Below are 25,173 nucleotides of genomic sequence, written 5' to 3' on the forward strand. Positions count from 1 at the left end.
TATACAGATCTCTAGTCTAACCTATTAGTGCTAACATATTTCGTCCTAGGGATCCTGCCTTTCGGGTGATTACAGTTACTAAGGAAACAGGTCTTGGTCTGAAGATCCTAGGTGGAATTAACAGGAATGAAGGACCGTTGGTGTATATTCAGGAAGTCATTCCTGGAGGCGACTGTTACAAGGTAAACGTAACTCTGCATGCCCCATCCCATCCTCCAAAAAGCCAATAATGACAAAATCCCACCAGTGCCAAGATTTGTTTTTTCTTCATCAGTAAAATTTTTATATAAGTTTAATGTCCTCAGTGAAAGATATAAGGGGATCTTTACCCTCAAGGATGTTTGCCCTAAAAATTAATTCTCCAAGTATGCAAATAATAAATATGTCAGACTCTAACTAAAGGTCACACATTGCTTAGTTACATGCTGTTGAACTCATCTCTGAAGCAGAGCTCAAAGAAGGTATATCTACAGACATGTTGCCAATGTGCCTGCTGAGTTAGGATCAAGTTGGTTACCTGACTTTGAGCTGTATCAGTTTAGCCATTAAATGCAAAAAAAAAAAAAAAAAAAAAAAGGAAAAGAAAAGAAAGAAGAAAGCAGCAAACTAAACTGTCTCATTTCCTGATTTGCAGTAATTCTCACTGACTTGCTAATGGACATTATTTGTCTATAAGAAACTAGATTCAGCATCTGCATGAGAAACTAGATCCAGAATTAACAGCAGAAGTATCTAGCCTTTGGTCCTTAGTCTCATCCTTGGTATAGAAAGAATATGACAGAGCACCCAGTTCTTTATCTGGTGTACCAAAGTTTACTCAGCACCAAATTTTAAACAAAACTCCAACAATTTAGTTAATAAACAGGCTATGCTATTGGTGTTATCATCTCTTTGCAGTTTTATTTCTATCAACCTAAATATCATGATAAAGGATCTTACAAGCTTATTCTTATCATTGTTCCTTGGAGGTTGGATGTTAAATGAACAATCCCACTTTTGCCCATCTCTCACTGCAGACACTTGAAAACAATTTGTCTTTTCAGTTGGATTTTCATTTCCTCCCTATGGAAAAAAAAAAGTGACTTTCACCAAAATCATGATAATGACTGAGCTGTTTCAGGTTTGTTCATCTCACGAGGCATCTGTGTAGGCTCATTCTGTGTCCACTTGACACAAACAATATAATAATCTGAGCGTAGAAAAAGGCAAATGAGAAATTGTCCTTGTAAGATCAGGCTGTAGGAAAGCTAAGGTATTTTCTTAATTACTGTTTGATATATGAAGGTATGACCCATTGTGGGTAAGCACACCCTTGGGCTGGTGATCCCAGGTTCAATGAGAAAGCAAGCTGAGCAAGCTGTAAGGAGCAAGCTACTTAGAAGCACTCTTCAGTGGCTTCAGCATCAGCTCCTGCCTCCAATTCCGTCTCTGCTTGAGTTCCTCCCTCCACTGTGCTCAGTGATGGACTGTACCTGGAAGTTTAAGTGAATAAGCCCTTCCCTCCACACATTGCTTTTGGGTGTTTCTTCACAATAATAGACATTCAACATCTCTCCAATATACTTTTTAAGTTCTAAGTTATTACTGGTGTAAGGTATACAATGATATATGTACATTTTAGCTATTCAAATTAAATTATTAGCCAAATGACAGTTTAATGTTCAAGATAAACAAATTGAAGCCCCTCCCAACAATCCTTTTGGTAAGAAGTGAGAGGCTCACTCTCACTTCATTTTTAAAGTTTAGAGCTGTGGGCAGGGAGAGTGCAAGACATTGGGCATTTAGTATAGTTTAAGTTGTTTGTTTGCTTGCTTGCTTACGTGTTTGAGACAGAGACTTTATGTTTTAGTCCTAGTGTACCTGGAACTCTCTGTCACCCACACTGGCCTCCCAACTCACGTCGATCCTCCTAACTCAGCCTCCAGATGTTCTTGTTGAAGGCACAGGCCACCATGCCTTGCTGATTGAGATACTTGGGGTAGGGTTCAGGAATAGTTCAAGGCGCCTAGGAAATACTATGTGTTTAAAACAAGGAACAATTTATGCTTTTTATTTCCAAAAATATTTAAAATTAAACTAATAAATTAAAAGTAGTAATTTTAAATGGCTCTTTAACTGCAGTAAACCATAGCAGATTAAAAACACTATGATATATATCTTTTCTTGTTAGTTGAGGTGTACTAAAAGGCAAAACAAAACAAACAAACAAAAAAAAAAAAAAACCAAAACCGTTCTGATGGACTGTTTTCTTCATTTACCACTAGAGAGCAGTGTGGAGTTATTAATGTTCAGGTCATGTGCAAAAAAAGAAAACCAATTAGAAAAAAGTGTACAAGAATAAGTAATTCTTGGCTCCTTACATTTATTTTAATATTCCTTAAGATGGAATGCTGAGTAAACACAAAACAAATGCAATTTTACTGCAACTTCTTTTGATAATAATATGCTTCCAGGGACCTTGATTCTGTTTTCAGCATTCACCCACACTTGGTAGTCTTTTATCTTGAGAACAAGGCTCAAAATAAAGATAGATAGATAGATAGATAGATAGATAGATAGATAGATAGATAGTAGGTAGATAGATAGATAGATAGATGGTAGATAGATAGATAGATAGATAGATGGTAGATAGATAGATAGATAGTAGGTAGGTAGATAGATAGATAGATAGTAGGTAGATAGATAGATGGTAGATAGATAGATAGATAGTAGGTAGGTAGATAGATAGATAGATAGTAGGTAGATAGATAGATGGTAGATAGATAGATAGATAGATAGATAGATAGATAGATAGATATTTTCAAAATTTCATGTGTTCTTTAACTTGGCTATAATTTATTAAAACTCTCCTCTCTCTCTCTCTCTCTCTCTCTCTCTCTCTCTCTCTCTCTCTCTCTCTCGCTGTGTGTGTGTGTGTGTGTGTGTGTGTTTGTACCTGATTGTCTATGTGTTTACCAAATGTATATAGTACCAGTACCTATGGATTTCAGAAGAGGACATCAGGTCTAGCAGAATTCTTGTTAGCTCTAAGGGCTACAGGTAGCCGTACACTGAGAACAGATTCACCAGGTTCTGAATAAGGAGAGGTGAGAATCTGAAAGCCCTCTCTACCCCATTAGCTAGTCTCTGGCAGTCTAGAGTCCTCACGGAACATCCTAAGCCTCTTGTTCACCTCAGCACTCCCTTGATCTTCTTACCTTTCTAACTTCCTGGTGCAAATCTCCACTTAGTTCTCCTGGAGGTATCTTAGAAGCAACCTTTCTGAGGCACAATCTGTGATACTTAACCTTACACCTTCCTCTTGTTTCTTCCCAAACAACAGCCTCTTTTCAATAGCTGTTCAAAGCTGTTTCTCAATCATTTCCTTCTTCCCATATCATTAAAAACTATATCCTATTTGCCTTAGTATACACTGCTCACCATTTTACTATCTCTTAAACCCATCAATCAGTCAGTCAGTCCCCCACTGTGTGTGTGTGTGTGTGTGTGTGTGTGTGTGTGTGTGTGTGTGTGTCTGTCTGTCTGTCTGTCTGTCTGTCTGTCTGGTGTATGTACATGTGTGTATGTTTGCTGGTACAGGTACAAGTATGTGAAAATGATGGAGGCCAGAGGTTAATGTCAAGCATCTTTATTTGTCACTCTCTCCCTTAATTTTTGAGACAAGGTCTCTTACTGCTCCTAGGTCTGACTGATTAGGCTAGCCTGGCTAGAGTCCATTGGCTCTAAGGATCTGCCAATCTCTGCCTTTCCAGTACTTGAATTGCATGCACTTTATTATGTGTGTGATGGCAGTCTACACTAGGGTTCTCCTGCTTGCAGAGCAGGTGGTTTTTTGACTGAGCCATCTCTCTAGACTCTGTCTTTAGGCTGCCGTTGGCTTTTATTGGTACTCTCAGTAGCGTTATCTGCTCTTAATGCACCTTGCCTGTTTCCTCTCCCACCAAACTACCGTAATATTATTCGTAACCTATAAGCCCCTGTGTAGACTGCCTTCTGCCTTCAGCTCTTCTTTTTCTCCATCTCTACCCTTACAAACTTGTCTTCCCTCTCTTTCTTAAAGACCCATTCCTTCCTTATCTTGGTCTAGGTATATTGTTTCATTATGCAGGGAACAGCGCCTCCTTCCCATTCTACTGTTCCAGATATCAGTTTATCGAGCAGTTGGCAGAGGACTTGTTTCCTGTCCTTCAGTGCAAGTGCAGATAAGGCCAGGTTTTGTTGTTCCCGTGTGTGTGGCTAGTTCTTGTTCCTGGGCTTCGTATCGCATGGCTCAGTTTGTAGTGTTGCATCTGTCTCTGATTGCTTTAGCTCAGCTAACCCACTGGTCACTATACCTCTTGATGGCAAGGACTCCATCTGATTTCTTCATCAGAATTCCCTTAGTATGATTCACTCAGATACGATTAATGAATGTTTGCCATGGTCATTCTGTCACATTTCTGTCTGCTTACCATCCACTGCCACCAACTTCCCTACAGACCAAGGTGCACCTCCTCCTTGGCCCTGTGTATCAGAGCATGGATAACATTTTAAATTGTTTGAATGATCTTTTTCTTTCATTGATAACAACATAAAGAAGAAAGCTTCTCTGTTAATTTGAAGTAGCATTGCACATTTCATATGGTTGTTCTTTAAGACATGTTTAAAATACATAGATAGGCTCTGTATATAACATGCATATGTAGCTATTTACTCTGCCTGCTTGCCTGTAAGAGTATATTCCTCTCCTAGCTCTGAAATTGGAATGACCCTCCCAAGCAATGCCATGGTCTCCTTGGCAGTATTCTTCCTCTCTACATAAAGAAAAATAATCTCATACAGTTATTTGTCATTTTAGATTGGATAAATTGAAGGTTTTTTTGGTCAAGCTTGTAAGTAAAGACAAAGGTTTCACTGACATAAGTTCCCACAGTTAATAATGGTCACAAACTGCGGAAGGCCATATTTCACTTTCAGATGAGAGCTGCTTTGAGCATATGGTGAGCACATTGCTGAGCTGTGACTAAAGCATTTGGATACATCAGAGGGCAAGGCTTGGGAGATAGAAACCAGTCCCATTGGTGCGTGCTGAGGGAGCAGTAGCCAAGACAGTTCACTTTGCAGTGTCACTCTCTTCTTTGTTGCCATTGTTCCCATTATGATATAGCCATGCTGATTTCCCAGAGCTATTTCCTGGACCTTATTAATTTATTACTGAGTTAGGATATTTTTTGCAGTGCGCAAGTCATGATGCCCTGATCTAGCCAACCATGGGAACGAACGAGTGACTAGTCTGAGAGTTAGCTGTATTAAGATGTTCCGGTCTTGAAAGGGGTAGAATGAGTGTGAGTAAGGACAGTAGAGAGTCAGTGCTCTAATACAGGGATATAAACATGTATTTGTTCAGCAAAGATAGCATTTGAGCCTGACTGGGTATGAGGTTTATTTCTGTAGAGAAATGGGGGTAGATGCTAGCATTGATGAGTGACCATGTGTAAAATCACTGAAACATTAGCTGGTTTGCAGAACAGCCTCTGAAGAGGTTGAGGAGTCATATGCTACGATGGAAGGTGTGTGATGAGGCTAGGGAAAGGTGGGTTGCAGTTAGTTTCTAACAGGCTTGGAAAGCTAAGGAGTGTCAACTGTTCCTAGCAGTGGGCTCCATCCAAGATTCTCCATTTCAAGAGCAATCTAACTGAACTTTTCTTAAAAATGGCTCCAGGCAAAGGTAAGACTGCTTCACCTTACCTTACTTATCGCCTTAAATGTGCTTGACCTACATTCTTTGATTCTTACAATAAGCTTGTGTTGCTGGATACATTTACCAACTTTTTCACCAAGAAAATAAATAGAGTCTCATAGACATTAAGCCATTTTATTATGTTTACACTAGTATCCAGGGTTAAAAGAAGCCTACATCTAATTTGTAGATTGGGAAAGCACTCCAAAGACTCTCAGAAGAAGCACTTCCTTTCTAAGTTATGAGTTAGTTCTGTTAGGATCAGACTCAGTAGATTGTTTCTGATAATACAATAATGTTATTTAAAACTTTATAAAATAGTCGTAATTGAAATGAACAGCAATGGCAGTTTACAACAGAAGAACTTAAGTGGCCAGCAAATTATTAGTTCAACATGTACCTCTCTGTCAAATGAGAGAGTTCAGACTGAAGTGCAACGTGTAGACATGCATGGCATTTCACTGGCCATGTGGGACAGCTGCTCCATAACCTGTGAGTGGGAGAGGCTTCGGCATTCCCTTACGTCATATCTGCACATAGATTACATAGCAATCCAGCTGGGGCAGAATTCACCCTTTTAGGATGCAGGACTTTTAAAAAAAATGGCTTTGTTTTCATTCACATGCTTGACTTTTAAATGCATTTAGAAATTCATATAATCAGCTACTATCTTATTCTAAGAGGCAAAGAAAAGCACTAACTATTGTAAGTTCATGTTCAAAAGTACAAATATGTATAAATACCAGAAACCTGAGAGGAGGCTTTTTTCCTCCCCTCAATCCTTCTGCAAGATATTCCTTTAACACAACAGGTAAAATAAGGTCATGGACCCTGTGCAGCTTGGGAGGAGAACACAGGAGGTTTCGGGTTAGCCTAAGTAAGCTCTTTTACCCATCTGGACTTTTTAGCCTTTTTCTCTATTTTGGCAGTGCTTTCTGTAAGAACCATGAACAGGAATTAGCTCCAGATGTTTTTAGCTTATTTCCTGGTTCCTGGTGACAGGACATGCTCTTCCATCCCCCCTTTTTTTCATACTTCTTAAAGATCTAGCTAGTATTTGCAGAACTTGTATTCAAAGTTAAATTGACCCGAATGCTAACTAACCTCTATGCTCTTCCCTGTCAGTCCCCTGCCACAATGCTCCTATGCATATGCAATATAGTTGCCATCTGACCTGTGGCCATCCGTACCAAATGTCCCTTTCAAGGAAATTTAATGAAACTATACTTTATTTCCAGTAACAACACCACAAAAAAGGAAAAGTATAGACCATTTTTTTCAGATGAACAAAGGTGGAAAAATTCAGGAACGTATAAAGAAAATCACGCATCTTGACCTATTGGGCTTGGTCATGGAATTACAAAGAGTGGCTTAACATATGCAAATCAATAAATGTAGCAGAGCATATAAATGAACATATATACAAAGTCACAGAATATTACTACTGATGTTGAAAGGAATTTGACAAAGTTTAACATGCCTTAAGGATGAAAGTTCTGTAGACACTAGGAATAGACTCAGTATACCTGAAAACAGTAAAGGCTATGTTTTATCCAACAAACCTACACCAACACTACAGTAGATGGAGACAAACTGAGCCTTTCCTCTACAATCAGGAATGAGACACTCTCTTCTTCCATATTCATATTGTGCTCAAAAACTTAGCTCTAACAGTTAGAGAAAGACACAAAGGGATAAAATAATAAAGGAAAATTAGTGCTGTCATTATTTGCAGATGACATCATTTTTGATTTAAAATACCCTATAGAATCTCCTAGAAAACCCGTGAGCTCTAATAAACACTTAGTAATTGAGGACTCAAAATATTAAGAATAGTAGCTTTCATATTTGCCAGTAGTAAACTTTCTCAGAAGAAGAAATTAGGAAAAATATTCATATTACTTTAATATATGTTTATATGTTTATATATAAGTATATATATATATATATATATATATATATATATATATACACATATGCAATGCCAAACAATATATGTATATTGTATATGTATATGTGTATACTATTATACATATATTATGTCAAGCACATACACACACACATATATATGTAATATAGTTATACACGTACAGTAGCTAGGAATTTATCTAGAGAAGTTCAAGACTTCTACAATGAAAACTTCAAGGCATTTGAAAATGGAAATCAAAGAAGACCATAAATGATGAAAAGACCTTTTATTCTTCTGAATTGGAAGAATTAATACCATGAAAATGGCTATAATGCCAAAATTAGTCTATAGATTTTAGTGTAATACCTATCAAAATTTCCATGTCATATTTCCAAGATCTAGAAAAAGCAATTCAAGAATTCATAAACTGTTACTAATAATTATTTTTTCAGTCTAAATTTTTTAAAGCTAAGATTAACGATGACATTATCTATTTATTTTTAGAATAAGACTAACAATTTTGTGTTTAAGGCTTACTTGCAATGCTAATTTTATAATATAGATTCTAGGGTAGGATTTTATAGATGCCAGAGTGGGGTTCACTGTAGTAGCTTTTGTCTTTATGTTGAGCAATAGAGAAATTGCTTTCTTTTTTATAGTGTGCTTCATATGTGTGAAAGGATATTGGAATGCATCTAACTTGTGAAATGTAACTGAAAGAACACAGATAAAGCTGTCTAGAATGACTTAATAAATAGGAACTTCCGGCACTCTTGAAACTTTCTACATTCTTTCACTCATTACCCACCATTGTACTGATAAACGACTGTGACCAAAAGCAAGTAGGAGATGAAAGGGCTTATTTTGCTTACAGTTCCAGGTAACAGTCCTTCACTGATGGACGTCAGGGCAGGAACCTAGAGGCAAGAATAACTGAATAGGTCTGCTTGCTGACCCATTCTCTGGTTCATTCTTTGGCTGCCTTATGTAGCCTAGGTCATCTTATAAGGGTATGGTACTGTCTACAACAAGCTGGGCCCCAGTACATGAAGTAACAATCAGCACAGTTCCTCATAGATATGCCTACAAAGAAACTTGGTACAGATAATTACACAATTAAGATTTTTTAGGAGTTTCTAGGTTGCGTCAGGTTAACAGTTAATTTTCACTAGCATATCTGCTCCCCCTGAGTAAACTGTAGATTTTGCTTATTTTTCTGTAGCTTTCACAGAAGAGGTTTTTAAAAACTGAAGTCTAGCATATTACAGACTATATACCAAGTGTCTGGCATAGTCTTGATATGGTTGTTTTTCATGAAACACAAAGGAACTCAATGAGCTGGGCCCAGGCAACACAAGATCTTGGAAAATTTGCTCTTTTTTATTGAACGTGCAAGAAGGGGTGTGTGTGATGCATCATGTTCGTCTTGCCTCCAGTCATTATTACTATGTATTTTCCCCCATATACTTATCAGATGTAGGGAAAAATGACTTAGGACTGGAACTGTTTTGAATTATGTTGTTTGACCTTGTAGTTATCTTTAACTGCATATTTACAAAAGAACCCAAATTAGTGTTACAACTTTTATTTTTAATTTGTTGCCTTTTTTTATTTAATTTTTTTTTGTATTTAATTGTTTGCATTTAAGAATTACTGAATCATTATGTCCCGAGACTGGAACAGACTACACAGTATGTGCACTGTGCTCCTATAAAGTCTGTTTTCTACCGTTACTTACATGTGGTGTATACACAGAGGTCAAAGGACAACTCACAGGAGTTCCTTCTCTAGTCTCCCCAGATGGGTTCCAAGCATTGCATTTAAGTTGCCAGGCATGGTAACAAATGTTGCGCCATCCACTAGCCCCTACAATCTTCTGATGAATCTCTTACTTTTAGCTTCCCTATGTATTCATTATTAAGTAGGAGACATAATACTATATAACTTTTATCAAAAATAATTATTTATAATAAAATGGCCAGAAATCACTATTTTTATGAGGAATCCAATTCAGACCAAAGATTGATTACACAAAGCATGTATTTTAGTAGATAAAAGTTTTTACTGTAATAGTTTTACTATTGAGATTCAAATACAATTTATTTAGGCGTCATAATCACTCCCACTCTTCTCTTAAACACCTTCTCGATGTTCCTCACCTCCACACACTGCCAGATTCTTGCCCCTTGCCTTTTGTAGTAACACATGGACTCCAATTTGTGCTGCCCATAGGTGTGGGGCCAGCCAACGGAGCTTGGTCAACCTACCCTGTGGCCACATGCTTAAACAAAACTGTCACTCCTCAGAAGCCATCAATAGCCAGTCGCTCTTCAGTTAAGGGTGAGGGGCTCGTGCTGGAATGTCGACTGGCTTGATCATTTCCAGGTCTTGTGCAGACAGCCACAGCTTCTGTGCATGTATGAGTGTGTGGTCCTGTCAGTCTCAATAGATACACTGCTCTACTGCAGGTCTCCGGAGCCCTGGCTTGTGCAGTCCTTCTACCTCACCTTCAGCAGTGTTCCTGAGCCCTACAGGAGGAGGGTGGTGCAGATGCCCCATTGTGGCTGAGCACTCTACTGACACACGTTCGATTTTAAGTCAGTTTTCTTGAATTTGTAGAGATTATTTCAATAAGATCAAAGTAAAAAAGTAAGCTTTTTAAACCTTATGTGTTAGTCAGCCTTCTCTCTATGCCAGAACACCTGAGTTAGTCAACAGACGATCTGTGTAGATTCACACTTTTATTTGTTTCAGTCCTTGTTTGACTGGCCCTCTTTTAGGTATGTTCCCGGTGCTTCTAGTGCCCTCCACTCACCCAACCTCTAAAAATCTCAACTGCTTCCAATTATGCCAAGTGGAGTACCTAACCTTTTAGTACACAGAACCTTGAAGAACTCTGAAAAGAAGATCCTTTTTTTTTTTTTTTTTGTATATTGGCAATAATATTTTCTGGCTTCGTACTAAATCTGTACAAAACCAGAACTTTCCTTTTCATTTGAAAAAAAAAAAAAAAAAGTGACTGAGATACTGACCCAACAACCACATTCAATCCTATAATTGATTATGCCATGTCTTGTGTACTTGGGAGAGTTATGCACAGGACCAGGGCTTAACAACGACAGCCAGTTAAAACTGGTGGTTATCAGCGTGACATACGCACATGACAGATGATGCCATGTGCACAGCCTAGTTGGCTTGGCCACAGGACGGGCTAACAGCTCTCGTAAAGCGGATCTTTGATTACTAACTAAGATTTGGATAAAACCAATGCAATTAGGTTCCTTAACATTGTTTTTAAAAAGCCAGTGTGAATGTTTGTACATGTGTGTACGTTTTCTGTGTGTGACTGTGTGTGCATGTTTGTATGAGTCTGCATGTGTATGTGCACATGTATGTGTATGCATGTGCATGCATGCATGTGTATGCATGTGTCTTTGCATTAAACAGTTTGGTAGGAGGAAAGACGCAGAATTTTCATTCACTAGAATCGATGAGTCTCCTATTCTGAAATATTCAGTATGCAGTGAGTGCTTGGCTTGCTTTCTCCTAGTCAGTCTTATCAGGCTCATCGAGCTGAGCTTTGGAAACAAGTGCCCGTTTGTGTACAGGCCAGTCCCCTACAGTAGGCAGATTCATTAGCAATGAGGATTTATTCACTACATGCATAAACCACACAATTTTATTTATGTATAATACTTAACCAGGCCTGAATAGAACATTTTGCTATTTGGATTTTCTAATTTTTTTTTCACTCTGTTTATGACACTATTTACAAGATTAGTTGCTTTTATTGTGTTACTTTTATTAAAACTGCTTTATTATTATTGCAATTTTCTGTTTGGCTTTTGTTTTTAGGATGGACGTTTGAAGCCAGGAGATCAGCTTGTCACAATAAACAAGGAATCTATGATTGGCGTATCATTTGAAGAAGCAAAAAACATAATTACTAGAGCCAAGTTAAGGTAACAGTTCCATGCACGTGACAGGACGAGTCATTGAGCATATATACCTAAAGGTAGTGATTAGGACACATTAAAGGCTTTCACTCTACTAGAAACGCTGTCTTTGAATTTACTTGACTGCATTTGTGGAATATCCACGAAGTAATCTCTTTAAATCGTAGGTCGGAATCTACTTGGGAGATAGCATTTATCAGACAAAAACCTTGCTGTGGCCAGCCAGGAAATATTTGCTGTCCATCCCCACAAGTGTCAGAAGACTATGGACCTCAAATCTCAACATTTGATCTTCTTTCCTCTCCCCCTGAAACACTAATTCCAAAGACTTCATCCACTCCCAAGACTCAGGGCTCCATTTTACCTTCTTGTAAAACAATGCAGGTAATCTTAAATTCTGGTTTATATATTCAGTCCATAAATCTCTTACATTGTCTGTGTTGGTTAAGTCAATATAGAATTGTAATTTCATTAACAATGCTTATTATATTAATAAGTTAGTATCTCCTTGAAAGACTTTTCCTTTTTAGATTTTTATTATGTAAAACAGGTTTTCAAGTAATGTACCTTTTCTTTAAAAACTTAGAAAACATCAACATATAACTACATGGTACCATAAAGATACAACTAGATATCATTAATTCTCCAGCTATCTGTTTCTGACTAATAAAAGCTAGGTACTCATGTTTATGTGCCTGTGTGCGTTCAATCCTTAGGGTCTTCCTCTTGTACTGAGACTTATCCTGACCATCCTGTCTCTGGATAGTCTCACCCTCTCATGTATGTCCTATGAACTAGTTCACCTTACTTAATTCCAAAAAAAAAAAAAAAAAAAAATTAAGACTTTATTATATCCAAAGTAATGTATTTGCTTTAAACTGCTACCTCACAATTTTAAACTAGAGTCTAAATTCTTAAAATCTGTGCTAGAAATAAAAAAACAAGAAGCAGGTAGACTTTCTTTCAATAGGATAAGTTCCTTAAGGGTAACTTCTGTTCAAGGTAGATTGTGATCAGAGAGATTGTTTTCTGTCAGCTCTTGGACTGGTTCTTTTATAAGGCAAGGGGCATGGCCTTCTGTTCTGTTATCCTGAAACATGGTAGAGCTAAAAGCATTGTTACTTTCAACTCTGAAATGCTTTCTTTGAAGATGAATATAGTGAATATTAGGAACTTCATATTTTTTGGAATATTGCTTTGATCTTTTTAACCATTCTATTTATGTTAACACGAGCATCGAGTTTGTACTTTGACCTACTTTAAAAAATTACATAACAACTCTCTCATTTTTTTTTTCACAGACAAAACCTGAACACAATAAAACAGAACATACTCCAATTACTTCTTTGGACAACAGCCCTGCAAATACATCTCATCCAGGTAAATTCACATTTGATTCCTGGTTTGTTTTTCAACTACTCTTTTTCAATGATGAATTAATACTCTAACTTAATAGATCTTAAAGATGGTACATTTTGCCTTTTTTTTCTTTCAATGAATAAAAAAGCAAAATGAATGTATTGTTTGGTGCTTTCTGTTAAATTTTAGCTTTTGCCAGAACTTTCTTTGAGCAAAGGGTTGAAATTTTAAAAAGTACATTATAATAAATGTCTCTGAAGCCATAATAATTAACAAATTGTTTAATCAAGTAAGTAAATGTAGTAATGAATAGTCAAGATATGAGTTCTTTTCTCTTTACTGAAGTACTGATGGCATATACAACTACATCTTTGAAAACATAGTACAGATGGAACAGAACTTCAGAAAAAATGTTTGTTCATTTGTTTTGAAAGATAATGTATGGATATAAATTAGAAAGGACATCCATCCTGCCTTTGATATTATTTTTGAATTAACCCAAAAATGACCTAGTGATGTAAAAATAATCAAATCAAACCAAAATGATCTAAACTACACAGAGAAAAGGATTTTTATCAAGCCATAAAGTTTTATTGATTCAGATATCTAGAAAAATAATCCCACCACTGAAATTGTCTCTACAAGTTAAAGATATTTTAGAAATTGTATTTAACATAACTAAAAGGCTAACTACATATTCTTAAATTATAATTCAAATTGCAACCCACATGTATTAATTTTTAATACCATTAATTTTGCTAAGAATTACAAAATAAGAAGAACTGGTTTGGATTAAATAGCTACTAGACATGAACAAGTGGTATAGTTCACTGAGAGAGCATACGCTTACCAGGCATGAGGCCCTGTATTCAGACCCCAGCATCAAAAACCCCAACAACTTAACAGCAATCTATGCTGCGTTCATCATGTTTCCTCTGATTGGGAAAAGTATTTTCCAGTGGGTTAGTAATTTTTTAGTCAAAATTATATACCTTTTAATTACTGAGATTTAGCAATTCTAGGAAATACTATTAATTAGTATTCCTTTCATATAATTAACATCCAGTCTCTTGATAGACTGTTTTTATTTTAAATTGGGAGCGCACATGGAAAGAAAAAAAGACATGAGGAAAGCAGCAGTCTAAGATGTGGTGTCAGGGTTGCTCCATGATGAAAGTTGGGGTCTTTAGTCCTTGATTATGTTGTGAATCATTAGTTATATAACGTGTGTAATACATTTTCAATTTTTAAAGCAACCAAAGTATTCCCCTTAGCTATTTATTTAGGGTACATTTGCTAAATATTATCAAGTTAGCAACAAACACAGCACAGCAGGAAGTTGAGACAGATTTAGGATCTTTCTGTGAGTTAATATTATAGTAAAATAAATCATGAAGTTAACATCCTCATTACTCAAATCAGAAAACATGTAGATATACATGTATTTCCATAGGTAAGCATACATGCCTGCATTTTATAATGTGCACAAATAGTGTAAAGACATGTACAATGTCGACTAAGGGGAGAGGGAGGGAGGAACTATACTCAGTGGAAACAGCCTTTGGTGTGCATGTGGTGCCGGAGAGCACAGGAGCAGGCTGGGAGTTTCTAATCCTTCACCCTGTTTTCTTAGCTCAGTAAGCATGAAAGGCTGCTTCAAGGGGACGTTACAATTAAAGAATGGGTATCAAGCCCTTGGCATTATGATTGGTACATGGCGTATGCTCAGCAGTATTTTTATTATTAATCATATTACTGCCGGGCAGTGGTGGCGCACGCCTTTAATCCCAGCACTTGGGAGGCAGAGGCAGGCAGATTTCTGAGCTCGAGGCCAGCCTGGTCTACAGAGTGAGTTCCAGGACAGCCAGGACTACACAGAGAAACACTGTCTCAAAAAAACCAAAAAAAAAAAAAAAAAAAAATCATATTACTATCATATTACTGAATTTAAGCTAGGTAGGATATATTTCTGATAATACTCCAACACAAGAGCCTGGACTGCAAGTAGAAGTGAGTGCTTCTTCCATTGGAGTCAATTCTGTGGCCTCCTTCAACCTCTAAAACTAGGGTAGAGCAAAGGACTCCAGTATGCAAAGGGCAGTTAAGAAACATCAGCCTCTCAAAAATGAGACATGCTCTAAGTCTTAAAGGAAGCAGACAGAAAACCATCCTAATTCAAGGAAGCGCCATGAGCTGAGCCAGAGCTCAGAGCTTAGATAAGTGAGGTGCCAGAGACTCCACAGCAGGTCTGATGGCAGGATAGACCTTATATAATAGTAAGTAAAGGGATACTTGTACCAGCCATTTTAAGAAAATAACCTTGATTTTGGAATAGGAAAATAACCATTGAAAAATATATTTGAGTAAGTCATTTATAAAATTAAAATACTAAAATATTAACAAAATATTTTTCTAGGATAGAAACAGCATCAACTCAAACTCACTTTTTATTTCTATATACATATGGTAGGCAAGATATTACTGGATGGAGTATTGTACAGGAAGGGAGGTGGCAAACCCTCACAGTTGTCTCTAGAGAACTGACACGTGTTAGAGTTTCTCCATATTAGCCTCTTAAGTGTGTCACCGTCTAGACTCCTTTAATCAGTCAGTATTTGCAAGTTAGTTTTCTCATTAATGTCACCTAACAAAGGCAATTTAGGGGAGAAGATATTATTTGGGTTCACTGTTTCAGAGGAAACAGCGAGTCCATTATGCTGGGAAAGGAATGACTAAGCAACTCTGACTGGGGGAGCCTATGATGAAGCTTTTCACGGAGTTACTGTACCAGGCTACAGATTAGACTGAAAGGAGAAGTGAGTATAAACCATCAAAGACCCAGCTTTCTTAACTTACCTCATCCACAAGTTCAGTCTCACATCCCATAGTTTCCATAATTTTGTAACCTTCCCCCAATACCAGCAGCTATGGACCTAGTCTTTATGTTATGAGCCAGTTGGGATAGTTCACATCAAATCATTGCAGTGTTTACTTTTAAAATGTAAATAAGTTTTAATATTAACTTCAATTATAATAAACATAAGATGGCTCTACTCTTTCTAATTTATTTGCAAGTGTAAAATTGGTTAGAATTTTTAAGATCAGCATGAATATATTTTAAAATTATCTCTCCATGATATAAATTTAATCTGAGAACTCAGAACTGCTTACTGCTGCAGTAGGGTGAATAATATAGGAGTTTATGAGTGAACTGTAACTAAAAGCCATTCCTGAGGGACTAAGAAATGGTGTTATTATGTTACCGGTGTGACAAGACTTAATTTCTTTGCACTCAGTCGTTTTAAACTAAAACAGTGCCTATGGGAAAAGTACCTTCCAGGGCTTCATGGGATTAATTTTATGGTGTTGATCATATTCTGACAAAGCCGTTCGTTTCTTCTCATTCTAAAAAGAAGAGAAATAGAGGATCCAAGAATGATAGTCTTTCCCCCAAACAAGGAGCAAATGGGAGGTTGAGGCAGGGAGGGGGCACTAGAAATTGAAGTAGAGTCTTTATGACTTTCACAACTCTGAGTTGTCAGCAGGAACTGGTGTTGTGTGCACTCACTCTTAAAGAATTAACCTGAAGGGTCAGCATGTAGAGAAAAGCAGGCTCAAGAAAACACTCTTTGTCAAGGCCCAGTGCTTGCTCTTAAGCTGAGGGTTGGGATAGTTTTGCATCACTTCCTTGTTCTTTTTCACAGTGTCTCCTTTTTGGGTTTTGTCTTTGTTTTACATGATTTCACTGATTTTTGCCATTATAGTTGCCATAAAATATCAGTTTGAGTCTTTCTACTGTGATGAGAATTTGGCGATGAAAAAAGGGACTCAGAGCAACACTGGAGTTTCTGGAGTCAGCAGAGACTAGAACCATAACATTGTCATCGTCTAGCTGTGCCACCTGGGCCAGTTTCTTTACTTTGTCACACCCTGGTTTGAGGCATGAGAATAATAATACTGATGTCATTTTTGCTATTATGAAGATTAATGAAATCAAGTCTAATTCATTCACTATCTGCCTACAGGTAAAAAAATAGAGATGTAAAAATAGAGATTTAATAGTTTTTAACCTCACGGACAACAACTAGATGTCATGATAACAAGAGTCTTTCTTGCTATTACCAGAACTGTAAAAATTCTGTCACACTAAGATCAACCCTTCTTGAGGCTTAATTCTATTTGGAGCTAAAAGTCAGTGACAATTTTTTTTATATATATACTCTTAACACCTATAAGCTATATTAAAGGTTTTGCATAGACTGTTGAGGATGTGTTAAAGGTTTAGAGGAAGACTCTTTATTTTCATATGTGCTTCTTATGTTCTTAAGAAAGAGAATGCAAATCATTTTGTACTTAGAGACAGATGCTCTGAGAAATTAAAAAAAAATTAAAACACTGCATAAAGATGTGACATTTCAAAAAGTTTTTTCTCTTCCTCTTGTTTCTATGTAGAACTGGTAAAATACCCTTTAAGAGTGTATTTAGAATAGTGACAATTTAGATAGGAAGGATTGACATAAATTGTAGGAATTTGTCTTTAAAACCATGGCATATTAAATCGTTTCTCAAGGGCTGGCCTCTGGTGGCACCTAATTTCACATTCCTGCGAACAGAAAAAAAAAAAGCGTATCCACACACAATTAAGCGCATTGAAAACATACAGAGATGTGATGCAGAGTGGATTTCCTTTAACTCTTAAAAGTCCATTTGTACTGCTATAAATTCAGTCCTTGTATAAGATGGAACAAGATTTTTAGCTCAGAGAGTTACACGTCCACATTGTCCTTTTGTACATAAGTGTTAGAAGTTGCACTTACAGTTTTTCTAGAACACTTCCACAGTTCCTGAAACAGTACTGTCTTTTCCAGTCAACGAAATACCATGGTCTTTGACTGTCCAATATGATTTTACTTGCTCGCACAGAGAGGTTTTATCTTACAGTTACTAGGGCATTGTGATAAGGCTCATAATGGCTGGGTATCTGTCTTTAAGTTAATGTTTCCATGAGACTTCATAATGCAAAATTGACTATGCTGCACATTATATTCTTCAAAGCTCAAGTAAAGCTGATTTACAGGGGAAAAATTCATAAAAACAAAAGTAAGACCTGCCAACTGTTTAACCAGAATTATTTTTGAACAGCAGGAGCCCAGAACACATCTTGTCAAATGAAAAGTTCTATTCCAATTAGATTTCCAGTTAATGTGCACCCTGTCGTCTCCTAGACATTGCTCCAGCCTGGACTGATGATGATTCTGGACCACAAGGAAAGATTTCCCTAAATCCTTCTGTTCGCCTCAAGGCAGAGAAACTGGAAATGGTAAATCCCTTAAAATCATTTTCTTCACAAGACAGCAGGAAAGAACTGCCTTGTTCTTGGAGAGGAGGACATTGTACAATCATAGGTTTCTTCAAGTAGCTTATTTAATTAAGAGAGTGACAGTTTGGATTTCAGTTATTTAATAACATTTAGATTTGGAAGTTCATAGTACTTCACTAGGATAAAACAAATAAAATCTTTGGTTACTAAACTGACATGGAAATTAGTTTCTTTCTCTTTGGCTAGAGTGATAGCTCAGTGGGTAACAGTGCTTGCCATGTAAACATGAGAAGCTTACATCAGTCCTGCAGAACTGACATTTGAAAAGACAGATTCCTGTGAAAGCACAGATAAACAGGTCCCTGGGTCTTACTGGCCGCTTAGTTGTATTGCAAGTTTGTAAGGCATTTTCTTGATTAAGGATTGATATGGGAGGACCCAGCCTACAGTGGATACTGCCAACCCTAGGTAATTGGTCCTGGGTTGTATAAGAGAGCCACCAAGCAAGCCATGGGCAGCAAGTCAGTAAGCAGCACCCTTCATGGCCTCTGTTTCAGTTCCTCCTTTCAGCTTCTGTCTGGAATTCATGCCCTGACTTCCCTCAGTGATAGTGTGTGACCCAAGGATTGTAAACTGGAATAAAGTCTTTCTTCCTGAGCTGCTTTTGGTCATGGTGTTCATAATACATAGCAATAAAAACTGTAACTAAGAAACTAACTTAACCTATTTGGGCCAGCTCTAAGCTAATGAGATATCCTGTCTCAAGAACCAGGATGGGAGGTAAGGTTACTGAAGAATAACCGTTGATATTGTCCTCTGGTTTCCATCCAAAGATAGATGTGTATGTGTACACATACACACAAAGAAATATATGATATCTTAAAAACTGTCACAAATTATGACAAAGTACACTAGCCTTCATATACTGTAGCAGTAAGTGCAGTGAAGCAGTATGCAGTATTGTTCATTATTTTTTTAAAAAATAAAGGATTACTAAATCATAAAGAACAAAATAATCAGGTCCACATGAAATTTAAAGAGATTATGGCAGTACACTAAGGTACTAACAGATAATCCTAGGGTCCTGAGAGCATCGTGTCCAAAAACAGAAGATGATTAAAACACAAAGACTAAAGGGGAAAGTACGTTAAACTTGATAAAATTACCCATTAGCTGAGATTATACGACATCTGGATACAGTGTCAGAACTTAACCCTCTGCCTTCTCATGAGATTTGTAGACACTGACTTTCATGTTTATAGAAGAATATGAAATCGCCTAGCATAAACACCATAATTATTCCTATCTTCCCTTAGTTCCAAGTAGTGCCAGTCTCGTCAGCGATTTAAATCTTACTATTGCCTAAATGATATCCAATCTACCTCTTTCCCAAGAATTTCCTGACTATGGTAGTTCGGGCAAATACTGCCATGTTTTACATATTTGTAGGACTAGCTGTCATGTTGTACTGCTTTATACTCGTTTTCTGTCTGATTATGGATGAGATTGAGTATTTCTTCACCCATAGTACCTACCTACATAATCCATTTTTTGCCACATAGAAGAGAACATACATCTTTCTCATCCGTCACTAGTTTTCAGGAAGAAGCATCCTTAACAAAAGACAGTTCAACAAGAGGAAACATTGAGTTTTACTTCTCAGAGAAGCCTTCAGTAAAGAAAACCCAAATAAGCAGAGAATCTGTGTGCACGTAGGATTCATTTTAGAAGAGGGAGTGGCCAATGGCCCGTGTTGTACAAGGATGACTAGGCAATGGGGATATGATATGACCTAATAGTAATAGAAGGGGCAACTTCAGAAGGCTGGCTCAGTTAACAGTGCACTGTTAGAACAATCGTAAAAAGCATACAAGAAATGGGAAACAGACAACATGGTAAGCTGTGATGGATTGTATATATAGATAACTTTGAAACAACACTAAATAGAGTAGACCTTAATTTGTACAAAAATATGTAATAAGTATAAGTTTATACACAGACATCATATTCAGAGGAAAAATTTCTGGAATAGAGAATTGATTATCCACAGAGTAGTGGTTCTCAAGGTCAGGAGTATACTTTTCCTCCACCAAAGATATTTGGCAGTATCTACCATGCTGGGTGTCAGTAGTGAAAACCATATCCAGATTCCCATCCAGGACTAAAGCTTAGATCCTGAAACTCTATGTCCCAACATTTAAATATCTCTCTAACAACTTATGATCCAGTTTTTGCTAGCAAACATACCAAAGATGTCTCATTTCACTTATAACTAGAGGAATTCAGATTAACAACATTTCATTTCTGAAATCATGACAAAATGAAGAAGTGAAAACAACAAATTCTGTTAAGAATTTAGAAAGCGAGGGGGGTTTGTATGTTGTGGCACGTGTACCTGAGTACATGTTGTTGAAGAACAGTTCAGCAGTAGTAGAGTTGATAATACGTCCTGGGGCTCAGTTTCTCCGTCTGTGTGCATACTCAGTAGAAGAATTTATGTGCATCTGTTAAAAAAGATATGTGTAATGCTTTATAGCAAAGAATGGTGAGGCAGTTATAAATGTCTATCAATCAGAGAATGGATGATAAATTATATATCTGTTCAATGAAATACCATAAGAGAACTACATATGTAGGCAATACTGTACAACTGTAGAATTAATTTGTAGTTATTCCTTTAGATTACACTATTTGTGTAACATTTTAAATGTGCAAGTGAAAATTATTTAGGGTACATGTACTTAGATACTAAGTAACATTAAATAAATAGACAGAATATAATGACCTCAGGATGGCATTTACTGTGAAGAATAGAAGAAGCATTCAACTCAATCTGTAGTCTCGTTTTTTAAAAATATGTGTAGATTTTAAACAAATATCATTGAATGGTTATGATAGCCAGGAACTTCGGTGTTCTTTGTATACTTTAAAAAAAAAAAAAATATATTTGTAACTTTTTCAGGATGAAAAGAGTACACACACACAAAAGCTACAAATCATTCTTGAATGTTACGTAGAAAGTACTTACAGCTGTGATAGGGTAGCCAGATGGTATTAGACCAACTTTAAACACACCTAAACCTCATCCCTGATACTCTCTGCCTTCTTCTTGATTCCTTCCACTGTTTCCTTCCAGTGTGCCCCTATGATAACAAATGCTTTTGGTAATAGTGTGTTCTCTATACACTTGCATTAAATAAAATATTGTACTTAAAAGTATTTACACGTTATTCTCATCATATGAATTTTGAGGCTAGAGACTATATATAGTTTGTTGATAACATTGCACCGAGTTACATGCTTGACCAGTAGTAAGCACCAAATACATATTTGGTTTAAGGAGTGCGATTTGAACATGTTCCAAATGGAGAAGATATTTGTCAAGAATACCTTTAATAAATTTTCTTTAACTTTAATATGACTGACACCATGTTCTCTTGCTGCAATCCACTAATAGGCCTCTCAGATAGCTCTTGTGCATTAAAATTACTTTGGGGCAGAGACTCCCAAACAGCTGTGGTTTCTATTGGAAACTTGATGCTCTTACCATTAAGAAGCCCCGAAAGAAATAACCAGGAGAAGCACAGAGGCTCCAAGTATCAGAGAACCACATTCCAGCCTTTTGTAGACTGTCTATTCCACAATCATTATTAAGTCCTTGTAGACTGTATCTCATCATCGTTATTAAGGTTCCTTGTATCTGTTCACCAACATTGTTGAGGTTCCTTGTGAGCCAAGGTGGCTGATCATCTCTTCTCTTTCCTTTCACTCCTTTTACTAAGGCAAGGGAAAGAAGGGCTTGTTGTTCTTCTGACAGGAGACTTCCTGCATGGTCTCCATCACTTCCGCATTGAGCAGCTCATAGCCCCAAGACCTCATCAAGGGGGAAAAGTGGGCTTCAAATGTCTTTTGGCTGAAAATCATGAGTGTTCTGTCTAAGGATAAAGAACGTGGGAAGGACAATGGAATACAAGCAGGGGCATCTTCATTTCTGGTTGAAAGGCAGAAGTGACTTCACCTTAAAAAAAAAAAAAAAAAAAAAAAAGCCTGACAGAGAAATGTAACCCTAAACCAGCCAAAATTAAGAATATTTTCCATTTAACCCAATTCTATCAATTTCACTTCTACTCTCAAGATAACAACCAAGTACTTTTCATATTTCTTTTTTATTTTTTGAGTGTTATATATAAATTTGATTTCAGTAAATTTTTATCTTTTTTTTTCTTCTGCAAAATCACATAGGTTAGAAATAATTTTGTTTCTGGTCCTATAGCCATGTTTGTAAATCTGGCATTAGCCAGGGTGTTTGCCATGGTAAGGGTGAGGGTTGGGGGCAAGTGGAAGACTCAAGAATGTAATTTTTTATAGGTAGTTAATCTACAGTCAACAGACTTTCCACGGAATCTAATTCTGGTCACAGTTCCCCGTGTTGATTTTGTTTTCTACTGCATTGTGAAATATAGTTGTAGTGAAAAGTTTTACCCCAGAGGTTTGGAAGCTGCCTCACAGAAGTTCATTTTCTTCTAGGCTCTCAATTACCTCGGTATACAGCCAACAAAGGAACAACATGAAGCCCTGAGACAGCAAGTCCAGGCCGACTCAAAGGGGACTGTGTCTTTTGGAGGTAATGTCTTAAGTGCATCATGTTGTGGTGGATGTTGTGACCTATTTTTATTGAGGGCTAGTTTTGTAGGAGGGAAATGAAAACTTATACGATGCTACTTCAGATTCCTTAGTTGGTACTTTAAAAATGGCCATTGCTACTAACCTGGCTGGGTCAGCAGAAGGGAGACCTGTTATCAGAACCCATCAGCTCCAAATATCATTAGTCCATCCCACTCTCTTTGCATCTCTTTGCATGCTTTATTTCTTATTATATAAACATTGCTTTAATAATGCAAAAGATAATACAAAATACAGGAATTTTAATTTCACTACTATGGAGATTACATCTACTTATTTTTTTGGCTAGTGAAACAGGAAGTTTTTGTCATACTGCATAATTATTTATTCTTAGAGATGGCATAATGCACCAAGGTTTCTACTCTTGGCGTATTAATGGTTTCTGAGTAGCTGTTATTACAAATCTATATTTATTACAGCTTTTATGAATATGTATTTATACTTTGAAATGTAGAAATTTCTTTTTTTTTTAAATAGGATAAATCCCACCCCTGACACACGTGGTTTTAAAGTTCCATATCTGTCACTAAGTTATTTTCTAAAACCTGTCTCATATCTGTCTATTCTACTACACAGAAAGTTTGAATATAATGGTTTCTCTTTAGCCTTCATAGCATTTGTTCTATAGTACATTTAATAAATGCTACATTGTATTATTTTTAAACATCTCTATTGAAATAAATTAACCTTATATTTTTGAAATGAGGAAAAACAGATATATGGGATTCTATTGCCTCTTGAAAATCACCCCCCAAATACTAGTAACAGGAAACAGATATACATACTACCACCACCACCACCACAACAACGACCCCCCCCACACACACACACACAATTTATAAGGACAGAAGATGGGGGCAGAAAGAGCAGTAAATAAAATACCCCAGGGTGCAGAGTCAGGTGAACCCAGGCATCTGAAGATGGAAGATTCACAGGGAGGGCAAGCTGCTGTGACGTACAGGTGTGACTATAAGCTGCTTTAGGCTGCACACTGAAATCAGAGTTCTTAGAAACGTGTGGTACGGATATTTATCCAGGCCCTTTTCTGTCTTTCTCAGTATAGCATCTATTATTCCAGGGGGGAGGAAGTATATTACACTGAGAAATTAAACCAGAGATATTGTGGAATAATACTTACTATAAGCAAAGGAACTTGGGGAAGTCTGTGTTGAGTTACTACTCAAAACACGTATGAAGGTACTCCCTGACACTTGCCTCCGTGTTTAGAATTATAGCAGGGGATTTAAGGGGTCTCTGGAGAATCTCAACAACAACAAGAAAATGTCAGCAGGCCACCAGATTGCTTTCCTACAGTAAAATATCCCTGCTAGTTGACAAAGCAAATTATGCAGATAAAATTCCCAACCAACTTTTTAGTGCCTTATTAATTGTTAAATATAAACTCAAAATCAAAGGCTTCTGGAAATTTGATAAAATCACATAAAATATGGAGCCCCAAAACATCAGACAAACAGAGAAAAGGAAAAGTGATGATGACAGCAGAGATAACTTTAGATAACCTAATATTCTTAGAAAGACAAGAAAGGATAATGTGCCCATGAAATAAGAGCAGCAATGTGTAAAGTCAAACAGAGAGTATTTATAAGAACCCTTTGAGATCATAATGTAATAGCTGCAATTACAACTTGTTGAGGATACACCGATGAATAGACCATTACTGTCTGGAAGTTACAAACTGTTCTGTACTTAACTTGCTAAGTGGCCTCGTAAGTGTAAGAAAGCCTGTCTCGGGTCTGATTTGCTCATCTGTAGAGTAGAAGGACCTGCCTCAAAGGATGCTGAGGAATGGTGTGAGGATGTTCACTAAGCACATTTACATGAACATTAGTGGACATGTACAGTTACATGAACATTGGCTGCTGCTCTTGTTATCGACCTTTAGATTCCTTCAGCCTGTAAAGCCAGGTCATAATGTCTTTTATTTTTCCAGAAACATTGAATGCATAATGTGAGAATTAAGAATTAGATGTCTGTGATATGTGTTTGCTTTTTTATGTCTTAACTGAATTATGTGACAGTTATTCTAACTGAAGTAAGATAAAATGGCTTCTGTATTATTTATATAATATTTACCTCTCACTTTGGTCAATACTGTTTTGGGATAATTTGTGTAAGGTAAGCTGAAGCTCATAATTTCAACTTCTCAATGAAGAAAGTAATAGTTGTTTCTATGAAATTAAATGCTATGTTCTTACCAAAATGTATT

At 36.8% G+C, this 25,173-nt stretch overlaps 1 protein-coding gene across 7 annotated transcripts in view; it reads left to right on the top strand.

The window, feature by feature from the left end:
• The window catches only part of Stxbp4 (syntaxin binding protein 4), a 155,870-nt gene that overhangs the window by 18,877 nt on the left and 111,820 nt on the right, over positions 1 to 25,173 (top strand). For all 7 annotated transcript variants that reach the window (XM_034507119.2, XM_076936025.1, XM_076936029.1 and 4 more), the window contains 6 exons: positions 50 to 182; positions 11,484 to 11,590; positions 11,752 to 11,968; positions 12,886 to 12,964; positions 18,169 to 18,263; positions 22,791 to 22,887. In XM_034507119.2, coding sequence (XP_034363010.1) covers positions 50 to 182; positions 11,484 to 11,590; positions 11,752 to 11,968; positions 12,886 to 12,964; positions 18,169 to 18,263; positions 22,791 to 22,887 — 728 coding nt within the window. The remainder of the gene's footprint in view (positions 1 to 49; positions 183 to 11,483; positions 11,591 to 11,751; positions 11,969 to 12,885; positions 12,965 to 18,168; positions 18,264 to 22,790; positions 22,888 to 25,173) is intronic.

Source organism: Arvicanthis niloticus, chromosome 6, assembly GCF_011762505.2.
Source record: "Arvicanthis niloticus isolate mArvNil1 chromosome 6, mArvNil1.pat.X, whole genome shotgun sequence".
Lineage (NCBI taxonomy): Eukaryota > Metazoa > Chordata > Mammalia > Rodentia > Muridae > Arvicanthis > Arvicanthis niloticus.